Source organism: Papio anubis, chromosome 11 (genome assembly GCF_008728515.1).
Source record: "Papio anubis isolate 15944 chromosome 11, Panubis1.0, whole genome shotgun sequence".
In the NCBI taxonomy this organism is placed as follows: domain Eukaryota; kingdom Metazoa; phylum Chordata; class Mammalia; order Primates; family Cercopithecidae; genus Papio; species Papio anubis.
Window position 1 is genome coordinate 30,684,802 of NC_044986.1, and position 16,961 is coordinate 30,701,762.

The following is a 16,961-nucleotide window of genomic DNA, read 5'->3' on the forward strand; positions in this document are numbered from 1 at the left end:
ACATTTTTGTTTTTAAAACAAATAAAGAACCCTACCTGTACCAAACAATTTTATGGTTGTATATATGTGTGGGTGTGTGTATGTGTGTGTGTGTATATATATATGTCTGTATATATACATAAAGTTTATGTATGAATATTAATATATCTATGAATATGCAGCATAAGCAGAAAAACCACCAAAAATGCATACCAAACCACAAACTTTCACTTTCTACTCTAAACAATATATATATATATTTTTTTGAGACAGAGTCTCACTCTGCCACCCAGGCTGGAAGACAATGGTGCAATTTCGGCTTGGTGAAAGCTCCGCCTTCTGGCTTCAAGCCATTCTCCTGCCTCAGCCTCCCGAGTAGCTGGGACCACAGGTGCCCACCACCATGCCTGGCTAATTTTTTGTATTTTTAGTAGAGACGGGGTTTCACCATGTTAGCCAGGATGGTCTTGATCTCCTGACCTCGTGATCGACCTGCCTCAGCCTTCCAAAGTGCTGCGATTACAGGCGTGAGCCACCAGGCCCGGCCAACATTTTTTAATCTTTCTATTATTTAACACTGTTATGAGCATGTGTTGTTTTTGTGTAATTAAAAAAGAATGTAGACTGGGCACAGTGGCTCACGCCTGTAATCCCAGCACTCTGGGAGGCCAAGACAGGCAGATCACTCGAGATCAGGAGTTTGAGACCAGCCTGGCCAACATGGTGAAATCTTGATCTTTAATAAAAATACAAAAATTAGCCAGGCGTAGTAGTGTGTGCCTGTAATCCCAGCTACTCAGTGAGCTGAGGCAGGAGAATTGCTTGTACCCAGGAGGTGGAGGTTGCAGTGAGCCAAGATCGTGCCACTGCACTCCAGCCTGGGCAACAGAGCAAAACTCCATCTCAAAAAAAAAAAAGTAATAGTCCTAGCTACTCAGGAGGCTAAGGCAGAAGGAACACTTGAGGCCAGGGATTCAAAGCTGCCGTGCACTATGACTATGCCTGTGAATTACCACTGTACTCCAGCCTGGGCAACATAGCAAGATCCTACCTCTACGAAAAATAAAACAAGGCCAGGAGCGGTGGCTCATGCCTGTAATCCCAGCACTTTTGGAGGCTAAGGCGGGTGGATCATGAGGTCAGGAGTTCAAGACCAGCCTGGCCAATATGGTGAAACCCCATCTCTAGTAAAAATACAAAAATTAGGTGGGCATGGTGGTGCATGCATGTAATCCCAACTACTGGGGAGGTTGGCAGGAGAATGGCTTGAACTAGGAGGTGGAGGTTCCACTGAGCCAAAGTCGTGCCACTGCACTCCAGCCTGGGTGACAGAGACAGATTTCATCTCTTAAAAAAAAGGTGAAAGGTATTTTAAAGCTGGGTGACAGAGCAAGACTCTGTCTCAATAAATAAATAAATAAATAAACAAATAAAACAAAATTAGCTGGACACTGTAGTGTGTGCCTATAGTCCTAGCTACTTGGGAGGCAGAGGCAGGAGAATCGCTTGAGCCCAGGAGTTCGAAGCTGCAGTGAGCTATGATTGTGCCACTGTACTCCAGCCTGGGCAGCATAGCAAGACCCTATCTCTAAAAATAAAAAAATTAAAAAAAATTAAAAAGGGGCCTGGCGCGATGTCTCATGCCTGTAATCCCAGCACCAGCACTTTGGGAGGCGAGGCAGGCAGGTTACGTCAGGAGTTCGAGACCAGCCTGGCCAACACAGTGAAACCCCATCTCTACTAAAACTATAAAAATTAGCCAGGCATGGTGGCATGTGCCTGTAGTCCCAGCTACTAGGGAGGCTGAGGCAGGAGAATCGCTTGAACCTGGGAGTCGGAGGTTGCAGTGAGCTGAGATCACACCGCTGCACTCCAGCTTGGATGACAGAGCAAGACTTCATCTCAAAAAAAAAAAAAAAAAAAGGCTTAAAGCTCAAAGAAAAGCAGCAATCAGCTCTAAGGAAGAAAAATGGAAAGTCAGCCATTGTGCCAGATCACACTGGGGTGGGTTTTATGCTCCTCACCCCCTCCCAAATGTAGCAAATGGATTTGCAAAACTTAAAGACAAATTATCCAAGGAAAAAGAAAGGAGTAAGCAGGATGAACTCACACTATTCAATTCTGTATTCAAGTTCCAAAGAGCTACAATATTCAATATTCCAACATCCTGGTGTAGAAAGCCAAATAGTAATTTCTTCTCCCAAATGAACCACTAAGAGAGAAAAATATTTAAATCTGATCAATAAACTAAGTTGTGGTTTTTTTGCTTGTTGTTTCTGTGTTTGATGAAACTGCCAGGTGGGATTTTAAATGAGGAAAATAAATTAGGAAATGGCAAACCAAAAAGCAACATGTAGAATTCTGAAAAATACGAATATTTTCTCCATGAATGCATGCCTCTGATCTGAAAGGATGTGTAATAAAAGTGTTACAGTGTAACATTTGTCTTGCTAGATATTTAAAAATCAAAACAGACATGTTTTCGTAACTCTCCACTCTAGGACCCACCCTTCCAAGCCACAAACAGTCTTGTAACATCTTACATTTATTTTTACCTCTTCCAAAAATGTTTAAGTTAAATTATTCTAAACACCTGAGATCTTGAATCAAAACTTAGCTTTGGCACTGTGAGAACAACAGTACCAGGAGCAGAAGATAAACAACTCCTCTGATTTCCCACAGAAGAAAGTGTGGAAAGGAGAAAACCAAAAGTAAATAAACCAGAGCTATGGGAATGTAACTGAGTAAGCAAGCATATCCCAAAAACCCAGACCATGCAAGACAGGCGATCTGCAAGTCTGAGAGGATGACCTACTTAATCCCCACATCAGGAAAGCTCAGAATTGTATCAACACGCCTTAAAATTCAATAGGATGGGATTTGTTTCCCCTTTCTTGACCTCCCAGGTTGCAATGTTCTGGATTTACTTGTGTTTGTTTGTTTGTGGTTTCCACATAGCATGCAGTTTTCAGGCCAGACTTTGCTCCACCTAGTGGAACTGAAAAGGATGGTTCAAAAGGGAGACCTCAGCCTGTCTACTGTATGCCACCAAGGAGACAGGCCACCACCTCTGTTGCTGCAGCGTGTGCCTGTAGTCCTAGCTCCTTGGGAGGCGGAAGCAGGAGAATCCATCACTCGGTGGCTGCTCTTACTGGCTATGCAGTTACAGTGGGATCAGCGGCCCCAGTGATGTCCATGTCTGGGGTAGTAGGAACAAGGAACCAACCCAAGCCATTCTACCACCTGGAACCTGATGATCTCCCAAGTGTTAGCCCTAATAGCTGACGGCAGGAAGGGAAGAGGTCCTCTCAAGGGTATGGGTGGACAGGCATTCAAAAGACAGGTGAAGTTTTGAATCCAAAGCCATGCAAGATACCCACAGCATCCACAAAGACCCGCCGGCTCAAACATCCACAGATGAGCTGCCTCCTAGGGGCCTGAAAAGAGGACTCTCCTTGAGACACAGCCATCCTGAGGTCCAGGACACTTAGCTTCTCTTGTGGCAGACCCTGAGAACACCTAATGATTTCCACAGGCTAAACGTGTGTGAGAGCAAACCAACGTTCCTGAGGCCGAAAATCAGAGTAGAGCCAGGACTTGGAATGGGGAAAGGAAAAAGTTCTAAGAACATGACTCAGTTCTGATTGGTTGCAGGACTGTGGAGGACACTGAGCAAATAAAGTAATTGACCAGCAGGTTTTCACTGGGACCAAAGCAAATCATGTTCTTAAAATAAAACCACATAGCAGATCAAAGCAAGAGGAAAGAAAGTTCAAGATGGGGTAAATAAGGGAGGCTCACCTGCTTACTGAATCACAGACCAAAAAAATGTGTTTTTTTCAAAATGTTTGATGTTCGCTGACAAGACAGAGCTGACTGATCACATACATCAACAAACCTGAAAGGCAGTGAGATTCGGCATATCAAAGCTTCAAACCGTCCCACCGAAAACCTGCTGTCCAAGGTAATTTCCTACACTTCACAATGCTATGTTGTTCTTGCAAGAAGGCTGACCCCAAGCTCTGCGATAATGAACAGGACCTGGTAAGGCCACAGCAGGTCCCACTAAGCCAGGATTTCTCCACCTCGGCACCACTGACATTTTGGGCTGGAAAAGTCTCTGCCGTGGGGGGCTGTCCCGAGCATTCCAGGATGCTAAGCTGCATCCCTGGCCTCCACCCACTAGATGCCAGTGGCACTCCCAAGCTGTGACAGTGACTAATGTCCTCTGGAAGGACAAAATTCTCCCCAAACCTAAATTCAGACATAGAACAGAATCAAGAAAGTCACCTGCAAAATCTCCAGATCTCAGTTCCTGAAGTTAGTCTGGGGAGTTGATACTAACTTACAAACCATAATACACTCTGAGGAATGCAAATAGCAATGATGGTGATCATTATTACTATACTTAATAATCACTGAGTATATTCCAAGAGCTTTACATATATTATGTCTTTTCACCTCATGACAACCCCACACTAGTACAATTCCCATTTTATAGATGAGGAAGCTGAGGCACAAAAAGGTTATGTAACTTGCTCAAGGATAGTATAAAGTTTGGAACTCAGGTGGTCTGACCCCAGAGCCCATGACATGACCACTATGTTTGACTGTACCAAACCCCTACTCTGGAAAGCTGTTAGATCATATCCCCCAATATATAGTCATTATCTACATACAGCTATTTAGTTTAAATTATTATAAGTAAATATCACATTGGCTGGGTGTGGTGGCTCACACTTGTAATCCCAGCACTTTAAGAGGCCAAAGTGAGCAGATCGCTTGAGCCCAGGAGTTCAAGACCAGCCTGGTCAGCATGATAAACTCCATCTCTACAAAAAATACAAAAAGTAGCTGGGTGTGGGTGTGCACCTGTAGTTCCAGCTACTAGGAAGGCTGAGATAGGGGGTTTGCTTGAGGTGGAGATTGCAGTAAACCGAGATTGCACCACTGCACTTCAGCCTGGGCAACAGAGGGAGATCCTGTCTCAACCAAAAAAAAAGAAAAGAAAAAGAAAAAAAGAAAACCTTAATTGGGCACAGTGGCACACCCCTGTAATCCCAGCACTTTGGGAGGCCAAGTCGGGCAGATCACCTGAGGTCAGGAGTTTGAGAACAGCCTGGCCAACATGGCAAAACCCAGTCTCTACTGAAAAATACAAAAATTAGCCGGGCATGATGGTGCATGCCTGTAGTCCCAGCTACTCAGGAGGCTGAGACAGGAGAATCACATGAACCTGAGAGGCAGAGGTTGCAGTGAGCCAAGACCACGCCACTGCACTCCAGCCTGGGCAACAGAGTGAGACTCTTTCTCAAAAAAAAGAAAAGAAAACCTTGTGGTAAGTGAAATAAGCCACGAAAGACCACATAGGGTACCATTCCCTGTATATGAAATGTCCAGAATAGGCAAATCCATAGGAATGGAAAGTAGATCGCTAGTCACTAAGGGATAGAACAAAAGGGGCTGGAAAGGGAAGTGACTGCTAACGGCTATGGGGTTTCTTTCTGGGCTAAAGAAAATATGTTAAAATTGGGTGGGGTGTGGTGGCTTCCGGCTGTAATCCCAGCACTTTGGGAGGCTGAGGCCAGCGGATCACAAGGTCGGGAGATTGAGACCATCCTGGCTAACACAGTGAAACCCCGTCTCTACTAAAAATACAAAAAATTAGCTGGACGTGGTGGTGGGCGCCTGTAGTCCCAGTTACTCAGGAGGCTGAGGCAGGAGAATCGCTTGAACCCTGGAGATCGCCCCACTGCACTCCAGCCTGGGCGACAGAGCAAGACTCCATCTCGAAAGAAAAATAAAAATAAAAATAAAGAAAATATGCTAAAATTAGCACTGATAGTCACAAATTCTGTGACTATACTGAAACACCAATTTATGTATACTTTTAAAAGGGTGAATTTTTTGGCATGTAAATTATCTCAATAAAGTTTCTTTTCTTTTTTCTTTTTTTGAGATAGGGTCTCTCATTCTATTGCCCAGACTGGAGTGCAGTGGCGCGATCTAGGCTTGCTGCAACCTCCACCTACGGGGCTCAAGCGATTCTCCTGCCTCAGCCTCCTGAGTAGCTGGGATTACAGGTGCACAAGAATTTTTGTATTTTTAGTAGAGATGGGGTTTCACCATGTTGGCCATGCTGGTCTCGAACTCCTGACCTCAAATGATCCACCCGCCTCAGCCTCCCAAAGTGCTGGGATTACAGGTGTGAACCACTGCGTCTGACCTGATTATATCTCCATAAAGTTGATATAAAAATTAAATATGGGCGGCCAGGCACAGTGGCTCATGCCTGTAATCCCAGCACTTTGGGATGCCAAGGCGGGCCGATCGCCTGAGGTCAGGAGTTCAAGACCAGCCTGGCCAACATGGTGAAACCCCGTATCTACAAAAAAGTATGAAAAAAATTACCCAGGCGTGTTGGCAGTGCCTGTAATCCCAGCTACTTGGGAGGCTGAGGCACGAGAATCCCTTGAACCCAGGAGCCAAAGGTTGCAGTAAGCCAAGACTGCACCGTTGCACTCCAGCCTGGGAAACAAGAATGAAACTCCATCTCAAAAAAAAAAAAGAAAAGAAAAAAAATTAAATATGGAGGGCCGGGCATATGGCTCATGCCTACAATCCCAGCACTTTGGGAAGCTGAGGAAGGAAAATCGCTTGAGCCAAGGAGTTCAAGACCAGCCTGGGCAATACAGTGAGACTTCCTCTCTTTAAAAAAATTTTTAACTAAAAAACTTAGGCTAGGTGTGGTGGCTCACGCCTGTAATCCAAACACTTTGAGAGGCCAATGTGGATCACTTGAGCCCAAGGAGTTTTAGACTAACCTGGGCAACATGGTGAGACTCCCATCTCTATTTTAAATACATATATATATATATATATATATAAAATAAAAGAGAGAAGAAAAAAAATTAAATATAGGGCTAGGTGTGGTGGCACGCACCTACAGTCCTAGCTCCTTGGGAGGCTGAGGTGGAAGGATCGCTTGAGCCCAGTGGTTCAAAGCTGCAGTGAGCTATGACTACACCACTACATTCCAGCTACAGAAACTCTATGGGCAACAGAGCAAGATCCTGTCTCTAAAAAATAAAAATATGTAAATAAACAAATAAATATTAAATATGCTTCAAAATTCAGTTATCCTAGCCACATTTCAAATGCTCAGCAGCCACCTGGCTAAGTGGCTACTGAAATGGATGGCACAGAGAGAGATCATTTCCAGCATCACAGAAAGTTCTACTGGATGGTACAGCCTTAGATGAATGGATGAAAGGCCTCCTGACCATGTGACAACAGCCTCCCTTTCCAGCCTCCCCCAGTTCCACACTCCTCCACACATACACACACAAAGCTTCTGCCACAGAGTACATGCTACCTCCAAACACACTCTCCATTTTCATTCTTCCACACTGGAATCCATTTTTCCCTTTCCTGGTTCATAGATATTCTACTCATTCTTATCAACCTTTAAAGTCCTGAACAAATGCTTTTTCCTTAATGAAGTTCTTCCTAGCACCCCATCTTCCTCTTGCCCTAGCAGAATCAGTTGCTCTGACAGTCCTTTGTTTGTACTTGCATTTCAGCAAAACCTCTGGATTACGATTCACCGTGTGTGTTATCTGTTCTTGCCACAAGATTACCAGCTACTGGGGAACAGGGATTCCATACTTATTTGATGGTTCCCAGAGCCCAGCAATAATAGCCTGCTGCAAAGAGTAGACATTTCAGTAAATGTCCATTCTTTCATGCCTACTGAATTCTACTGAAAGAGTTTACAGAAACTCAAGGTGCTGATTTTACACTTTGGTATATCAAATGCACTAAGAAGGTGAGGTAAAAGGGATTAGAATCTGGAAGTCTCGCATCCTACTACCGTACAAGAAGGAATGATGGCGATGGCACTGACATACCATTTGAAAGAAAGGAAAATGGAGCCAGGCGCGGTGGCTCACGCCTGTAATCACTGCACTTTGGGAGGCCGAGGCGGGCAGATCACGAGGTCAGGAGATCGAGACCATCCTGGCTAATACGGTGAAACCCCGTCTCTACTAAAATTACAAAAAAAATTAGCCAGGCGTGGTGGCGGGCACCTGTAGTCTCAGCTACTCGGGAGGCTGAGGCAGGAGAATGGCATGAACCTGAGAGGTGGAGCTTGCAGTGAGCACACATCACACCACTGTACTCCAGCCTGGGTGATAGGGCGAGACTCCATCTAAAAAAGAAAAGAAAAGAAAGGAAAGAAAAGAAAGAAGAATGAAATAGGGCTTCCAGACTGAAAACTGGGCAATGGGGGTGAGTAAGGTGAGGTGGGAACCAAAGGGTATACCATTGAGGGTTAGGTGGGAAAAAATAGCAGGAACTGGGGCCCCCATCCAGCTCGAAGTTTTAAGCTTGGCAAAGGAAAGGAAAGGTAAGGACTGCATCTCTAGAGATGTGTCCCTAAACCACTGGCTGAGTTACCCTATGAAAAAAGACATTTCTACCAAAACATTATTTTATTTATTTATTTTATTTATTTATTTTTTTTTTTTTTGAGGCAGAGTCTCACTCTGTCCCCGAGGCTGGAGTGGAGTTGCGCAATCTCAGCTCACTGCAAGCTCCGCCTCCCGGGTGCACGCCATTTTCCTGCCTCAGCCTCCCGAGTAGCTGGGACTACAGGCGCCCACCACTGCGCCCAGCTAATTTTTTTGTATTTTTAGTGGAGACAGGGTTTCACCGTGTTAGCCAGGATGGTCTTGACCTCCTGACCTCGTGATCCGCCCGCCTCAGCCTCCCAAAGTGCAAAGATTACAGGCGTGAGCCACCGCGCCCGGCCCAAAACATTATTTTAAATAACATAGTCAAATATTCTGTTTAGGCCGGGCACAGTGGCTCACACCTGTAATCCCAACACTCTGGGAGGCTGAGATGGACAGATCGCTTGAGCCCAGGAGTTCACGACCAGCCTGGGCAACATGGCGAAACCCCATCTCTACAGAAAAACACAAAAATTAGCAGGGTGTGGTGGCATGCACCTGTAGTCCCAGTTACTCAGGAGGCTGAGGTGGGAGGCTCACTTAAGCCTGGGAGGTCGAGACTGCAGTGATCCAAGATCACATCACACCACTGCACTCCAGACTGGGCAACAGAGTGAGATCCTGTCTCAAAAACAAAACAAAAACAACAATGACAAAAACAAACATTCTGGTTAAATCTAAACAACCAAAAGAAACTCTATGTATCTCAATCATAATCTAACTGCAGGAAGCAAATACCAAGGCTGTTGGAGCCTCTATTGTTTTCTCATTATTTTTTATTTTTTGAGATGGAGTGTTACTCTGTCACCAGGCTAGAGTACAGCAGCATGACCTTGGCTCACCACAACCTCCACCTCCCAGATTCAAGAGATTCTTCTGCCTCAGCCTCCCGAGTAGCTGGGACTACAGGCGCACACCACCATGCCTGGCTAATTTTTATATTTTTAGTAGAGACGGGGTTTCACCATGTTGGCCGGGATGGTCTTGATCTCTTGACCTTGTGATCTGCCTGCCTCGGCCTCCCAAAGTGCTGGGATTACAGGAGTGAGCCACTACGCCCGTCCTTTTTCATTCTTTATAGATTTAAGCATTCACGTCTGTGAGCTGTAATGTCATAACCTATAGGAGAATTAAGTCTAAGTTCCTAACCACAGAATGAACTAGATGATGAACTTTCCAGGGCCTGCCTGCATAACAAGAAATGGCTGTTTCAATGCAGAACTGGTAACAGGGAAAGCAAGTTGCCCAATATCATTTATTTATGATAGTAAATGTGTATGTAAAAAAAAAAAAAAAAAAAAAAGATTTTAAGTAGATCAATTTTGTGGGAGAAATGCAATAAGGTACAGATATCATTATTCGACACAGAATGAGTACAAGTAAGTCCTCCTGAATTCAAAGTTAGCTGGACTTCACTGTTGAATTAAGGACAGTGGGTACTTGAAGTAGCACTGTGCCAAAACGGCCTTGGGATTTTTTTTCCTTACTGATTTGTACAAGCAACCCTTTCCCCCCAGACCAAAAAAAAAACCCAAAAAATACATTGACTAAATTGTGGTGGATTCAGAGTTAATAATTATATAGCAACTTGCATTCCGAAGGTTAAAATTCAAAACAGAAATCTCACTATAGATATCTAGTAGTCCCGGACAGAAAGACACAGGGTATAAGGTGAGGGGTGGGAGTGTATGGGGAGTGTCAGGAGTGAGGGTATGTGGGCGCTGATTAGGAAGAGGGCCACCGCTCATTACAAAAACTTTCCCTCCTCTGCAGGAATTGTAACCACGTAACAGCTGTTGGTCAGTGCTAGCATTCATCCAAATGCAACAAAGTACAAAAGACACCTGTCCCCAAAATTAAGTATTAGAAGTGCCAGAGATACAAGAAAGCAGCCTGTGGTTTGCAAACTGCAATTAGGATACAATATTAACAATCCCCTTCCACATCTTCACAACACCTCCCAGGCTCCATGACCTAGTAGGAACCTCCACTTTCCATCATTCCCCTTGCTGAAAAAGTGGATCTAGTTCCTATCTTTGACCAGCCCATCTCCAAAGGCTCTGACATTCCTAAACCAACCCTCTACCGATGTCATTTATTGGTTATTGGGGACAGCCTTTTCAAGATACTTATAGAAACAGACACGCGCAAAGGAAAAGTAAATTCTGTGTTTACTATATTCTATATTTTGTTGTCTGAGGACTATAACTTTTCTAGTAAACAAAGAAAATGTATTTCTCCTTCCAGTTTATGATTTTCACTGGAAAAACAACTCCAACAAAGGCTAAAACAGAAGGGTCCCAACCCTGGAAAAGGGAATACGCTGGGCTAGAAAATGAGCTCCATTCCTTTCACATGGTATTTCTAGTATACACAAACATATCCTAAAGAAAAATTAGGTGCTTCAATGCATAAATAAATTGTGGTATACAGACAACGGAAAGTTACTTGGTCATAAACAGGAATGAAGTACTAGTACATGCTACGATGTGAATAGGCCTTGAAAACATAACGCTAAGTGAAAGAAGCCAGGCACAAAGACCACATATTGTAGGATCCCATTTATATAAAATATCCAGAATAGATAAATCCATAGAGACTGAAAGCAGACTGGTGGTTGCCAGGGGCTGGGGGAAGAGGGAGACACAGAGTAACTGCTTAGTAGGGACGAGGTTTTCTGCTGGGGTGATGAAAATGTTTTGGAACTAGATAGAGGTGGTAGTTGCACAACATTGTAAGTGTACTAAATACCACTGAATTGTTCACTTTAAAATGTTTTTTGTCATGTGAATTTCAACTTATTTTTTAATCAGTATTTTAAAATAGAGGATAATGGGCAAAACAAGATGTATTTGTGAAAAGGCAGTCCTAAAACTCCTAGGGAAAAGGTAAGTATTTTTGCTGGCACTCAGTTTCTGCTCTTGTTCACAACAGAAGTTCAAGCGCTAAGTTGTATAGACTTTGCCATTATGCTATGTGTCGATGTATGCCTTTCTGAAAAAAACGGGGAAAAGAACAGAAAGTGAAGAAAAAAGAATAATAAAGCTTTGCCAAATGCAAAGAAGGAGGGGTGATTGCCCCCACTGCACCCCACCCAACTTGGCACCAGGAGTAACGCTCTGGTTAGGGTTTCGAAATGCCAGCTGGAGCTGGAATCAGCACATGCAAGCTTCTCTGCCTGGATAAAGAGCAAGCCACCCAGCAAGAAAAGCTGGGGTGCTCCATTTGCTGCCCACATTGGCATCAGAACCACCCTGTGGTCAAAAGCCCTGAGCTGGCTCAGATCAGAATCCGTGCCTTGCTCTCCCAGGCCAGCCAGCCTAACAGCAAGAGCTTGTTACAGCTCAAAGAGTGCTCCTCCTCCTGAGGGGTTCCACTCTGTTTCATCCCACCTGCCTTCTGAGAGTCCTGCCTCCAACCAAGGGCGCCATGGCTTACAGATTTAAAAATGGGGCCAAGTCTCTCCCAGGAACATAATAATTTTTTTTTTTTTTTTTAAAGAGACTAAGATGCCCTCGGAACTTTCCCCAGTTCATCCTGAAAGAAATATTCTCTCAGGATCCCCTCCTTCATAGGCCAACTCAATAGCCTGTGTACCCCTACACAGACAGACGTACATACTGCATTGCTGCCTGGGACACCTGCTCCACAGAGGGACACGAATAAGGCCCACATCCCCAGCTTGGCACCGCTATCCAGCCACAGTCACCCCAGCCCGCCTAACCAACCTGCCGTCTCAAACACCCCTCACTCGCTTGGCATCATGCCTCTGCCACCTCCTTGACACCAAAACTGTCACAGGTGTCCCTCAGCTAAACACCGACGCCCCTTTAGATCCTGTCCACGCCAGGCATAGACGCCCCTCTCGGGACCCCTCAACTCTTGGCAACAACACTCCTTCAGACCCCTCCAGCCAGGCCTCGACGACCTCCAGGACCCAGCATGGCCCAGACGCCCCCTCCCCCTTACCTGCGGAGGTTCAGCCCTGGCTGACAGGGGGCTGGGCAGCGCCTGGAGGAGCAGGAGCGCCATGCCACCCAGGAACCTTCTCCTCTCCATCCCCCTCCTGCTCCTGCTCCTCCGCCACGGCGCCGCCACCTCCCTCCTCCTCCTCCTCCTCCCTCTCCTCCTCTACCCTCTTCTTCCTTCTTCCCTTCTTTTCCTGTTTGACTCTCCCCTCCCGCTTCCGGCTCGGCTCCACTCCGCCCCGCACAAAACACCCTCCCAGACACGCGGGAGACTCTCCATTTCCAGCTCCTCATTGGCCTTTGCCCTTTGCCCATTGATCAATGTAGCTGCCGATCAAACATAAGTCCCGCCTTCTCTTGAAGACGAAGCGATCCAGCCAATAAAAAGTAGGAGGAAGCTGGGCCATCTTGAAAGCTGCGAGGAGGTGTAAAATGCGTTCCAACCCGCAGAGAGTGGCGGAAGTAGCTACATAAAGGGGCGAGGCCACACAGGTGGATGGAAAAGGCTATTACTGATGTAGCCATCTTGAGTGTGGCGGAAGTACTAGTTTTCCAGTTTTCCACAGCAAAAAAAAGAAAAAGAGGTATAGTGGTTCTTAACGGTGCTGGAAAATAAATTATTCCTGAAAGGTAACCAGGCGCTCCTGAAAAGGAAAACAATTGCAATGTAAAAATCTTTTAATGTCTTTTGTCTTGCAGCACAGCACTATAACCAGGATGCCTCTCTTGGTCTCAACTGCCCAAATAGCAACTTAGGTCCGTTTAAATTCCCTAGAAGATAGTACCTTTATCTGAGGCATAGTGCTTCGTCACCCCAAGTTCGACGGACGAAATTCTGGTTCTGCCTCACAAATTGCTCTGAAATCCACCATCCATTGCTTCAATCCATGTTCTTCTAGCTAAATACAAATGGCTTCCCTGCTGCCCTGCAAGTTGCCAATTCTTCCCTCTCAAATTTCTGCCACATACCACAACCGTACCACATTAAACCAAATATTATTATATCACGGCCTCCTCTTCTAAATACTTCATCTACCTACAGAATAAAAGGTCCAAACTTCCCAACACGGTCCTCTCTGTGACTTCGTCCCTGTCTACTCTTTATGTCACCTCTCACCACTACATTTTCCCACACATTCCACTCACACTGACCACTGAAGAGATGCCCAATAACTTCATTTACATATTACAGATACAGTTCCTTGCTTACAAACTCCTAGCCCCCACTCCTTGCTGCTGCTTCTGGATTCTCGTAACACATCTGCCTGCCCGATATGCAGCTTTTTGTATAGCATATCAGGTCTTTCTTCTTCTTTTAAAGCCTATAATATTCTGTACAAGGCTCAACCAGGAGCTTGATCAATGTTAGTAAAATAGCCAGGCGTGGTGGCTCATGCTTATAATCCTAGCCCTTTGGGAGGCTGAGGCAGATGAATCCCTTGAGCTGAGGAGTTTGAAACCAGCCTGGGCAACATGGCAAGACCCTGTCTCTACAAAAATAAAAAAATTAAATTAGCTGAATTAGCCAAGCATGGTGTTACGCACTTGAAGTCCCAGCTACTTGGGAGGCTGAGGTGGGACAATCACCAGAGCTAGGGAGGTTGAGCCTGCAGTGAGCCTTGATTGTCCCACTGTACTCCAGCCTGGGCAACAGAGTGAGACTCTGTCTCCAAAAAAAAAAAAAAAAAAAAAAAAAGTCCAGGTGTGGTGGCTCATGCCTGTAATCCCAGCACTTTGGGAGGCTGAGGTAGGCGGATCCCGAGGTCAGGAGCTCGAGCCTGGCCAACATGGTGAAACCCCATCTCTACTAAAAACACAAAAAATTAGCCAGGCGTGGTGGTGCACACCTGTAGCCCCAGCTACTCAGGAGGCAGAAGCAGAAGAATTGCTTGAACCCGGGAGGCAAAGGTTGCAGTGAGTCAAGATTGTGCCACTGCACTCCAGCCTGGGTGACAGAGTGAGACTCTGTCTCAAAAAAAAGCAAAAAAAAAAAAAGTTGGTAAAATAAATGGACAAAGGAAGACCCATGGCAAATAACACAGTTGACTGTAGCAGTCAATTTCCTCTCAAAAACCTGTCAAAGCCGGGCGCGGTGGCTCAAGCCTGTAATCCCAGCACTTTGGGAGGCCGAGACGGGCGGATCACGAGGTCAGGAGATCGAGACCATCCTGGCTAACACGGTGAAACCCCGTCTCTACTAAAAATACAAAAAAAACTAGCCGGGCGAGGTGGCGGGCGCCTGTAGTCCCAGCTTCTCGGGAGGCTGAGGCAGGAGAATGGCGTGAACCCGGGAGGCGGAGCTTGCAGTGAGCTGAGATCCGGCCACTGTACTCCAGCCTGGGTGACAGAGCGAGACTCCGTCTTAAAAAAAAAAAAAAAAAAAAAAAAACCTGTCAAAATGTTTTACAGCCTGGCCCAGTCTAGCCCCCATCTGAACCCAGAGGGAGTTGTTCTTGGCTTAAGTGTTGGAAAAATGGGAAACAGGTAAGAGTTAAGTCAGTTTTGCCTCAGCTTAAGAAAGTCCGTAGTTCTGGGTCTATCTTGATCCTGCTTTGCCAAGTACTGCAAAAAGTGACAAGTATTTTTGCCAATCTCTCATTTCTTAGAAACTTATCCATCCCACAAGTCAAGCTTCTTAGAGAAGAAGTAAAAATTGAGTACTAGACAAGGACCAAATTATTTTCATGGCACAAGGTTTCTCAATCCTGGCCTCAAAAAGTTGTAAGTCTTCCATATAAAGGCTAGGTTTCATCATCACTAAGAAACCCCAAGTGGGGTGCAGTGGCTCACGCCTGTAATCCCAATACTTTGGGAGGCCAAGGTGTGAGGATTGCTTGAGGTCAGGGGTTCAAGACCAACCTGGGAAACATAGTGAGGCCCTCTGTCTACAAAAAACTTAAAAATTAGCTGGGCATGGTGGCATGCACCTGTAGTCAGGAAACCTTTAGGATTCTGGTTCTAGCCAGGATTGAGGAAAAGATCTTGGATCAAAAGGAAGCTTCTATACCTCTTCTTCATTTCCTCCTTCTCTCCTGAGCAATGGAACCTTTTACCCATGCAATTCAAGCCGAACTCAGGAAAAAGAAGCTACTCAGGAGGTTGAGGCAGCAGTGAGTCATGATCATGCCACTACACTCCAGCCTGGGCAAGAGAGTGATACCCTCTTTCTCTCAATAAATAAGAAATCCCAATTCAATTTGGCAAACACCAAGGATTTTGCCGCAACTTCCTTTTCTGCTTTTACCTGAAAGCTCAAGCTGAGCTATTGGATAGGACAGTCTGGATTAGCACTTCCCACACCAAGGCCTTTTAGTAACCTTAACTGCCTCTTGTTCAACATCCCACAGCAGCCAACTCAAAGAAGGGAGATGTTACAAAATGAGACTGAGATGCAATTTGAGTGACCACTTTTTAGAATGTCCCTGAACATTATAGCCACCACATACCTTCTAGACATTTCCAAAAGAGCAGTTGTCTATAAAAGAACAGGAAATCCAAGAGGCTTGAGGAGCTGAGAAGGAATGGGAAACATTGTAGGTTCTGAAAGAACATCAGTCAGGAGTTGTTTCCAAGCTTGACTGGCTCTGATAATGTTTCTCTTTTCCTATTTGCTTTTGGAAATAAAGTCAGGTCTCCTGTCCTAAGGAAGCTAGCTCAAAGACAGACTTTTCTGTTCAAATACCAGCTAAAATCAAATTGCATACGCTACAACATGGATGAACCTTGAAAACATTATCCTAAGAAGCCAGACACAGAGGGCCACATATTGCATTACTCCACTTATATGAAATGTTCAGAATATGCAAATCTCTAAAGACAGGAAGTGAATTGTGAGGTGCTGGCAGGTAGGGAGAATGTGGAGTGACTGCTAATGGGTATGGGGTTTCTTTTGGGGCCAAGAAAAATGTTCTGAGGCCAGATGCAGTGGTTCATGTGTGTAATTCCAACACTTTGGAAGGCTGAGGTGGGAGGATCGCTTGAGGCCATGAGTTCAAGACCAGCCTGGCAACACAGTGAGACCCCATCAAAAAAATCATATTAGCCTGTAGTCCCAGCTACCCCAGAGGCTGAGACAGGAGGATCACCTGAGCCCAGGATGTTGAGGCTGCAGTGAGTAGTGATTGCACCACTGCACTCCAACCCAGGTAACAGAGCGAGATCTTGTCTCAAATACATAGTGGTGATGGTTGTACAACTTTGTGACTACATTAAAAACCACTGAATTGTATACTTTAGAAGGACTAAGTTTATGGTATGTGTCAAGCTGCAGTCAATTCCTTGGCCTCGGGGAGGAGGCCCTTTCTGCTTAGAGCAGTGCTCCTCCACGTATGGTGCTGAGACCAACAGATTCAGCATCACCGGCGATGACCAGAAATGCGCATTCTCAGGCTCCAACCCAGAGTGACAGAATTAGGAATCAGCAACGGACCCTGCAATCTGTGCTTTAACAACTCTGCGAGCTGATTCTGATACGTGTTTTCTTTTCTCGAGAAGGAGT

At 45.3% G+C, this 16,961-nt stretch overlaps 1 protein-coding gene across 1 annotated transcript in view; it reads right to left on the reverse strand.

The window, feature by feature from the left end:
* WBP1L (WW domain binding protein 1 like) overlaps positions 1-13,906 on the reverse strand; it is a 78,143-nt gene extending 64,237 nt beyond the window's left edge. The window contains exon 1 of the mRNA XM_021943628.2: positions 12,465-13,906. Coding sequence (XP_021799320.1) covers positions 12,465-12,554 — 90 coding nt within the window. The 5' untranslated portion in view covers positions 12,555-13,906. The remainder of the gene's footprint in view (positions 1-12,464) is intronic.
* Between the last annotated feature and the right edge of the window lie 3,055 nt (positions 13,907-16,961).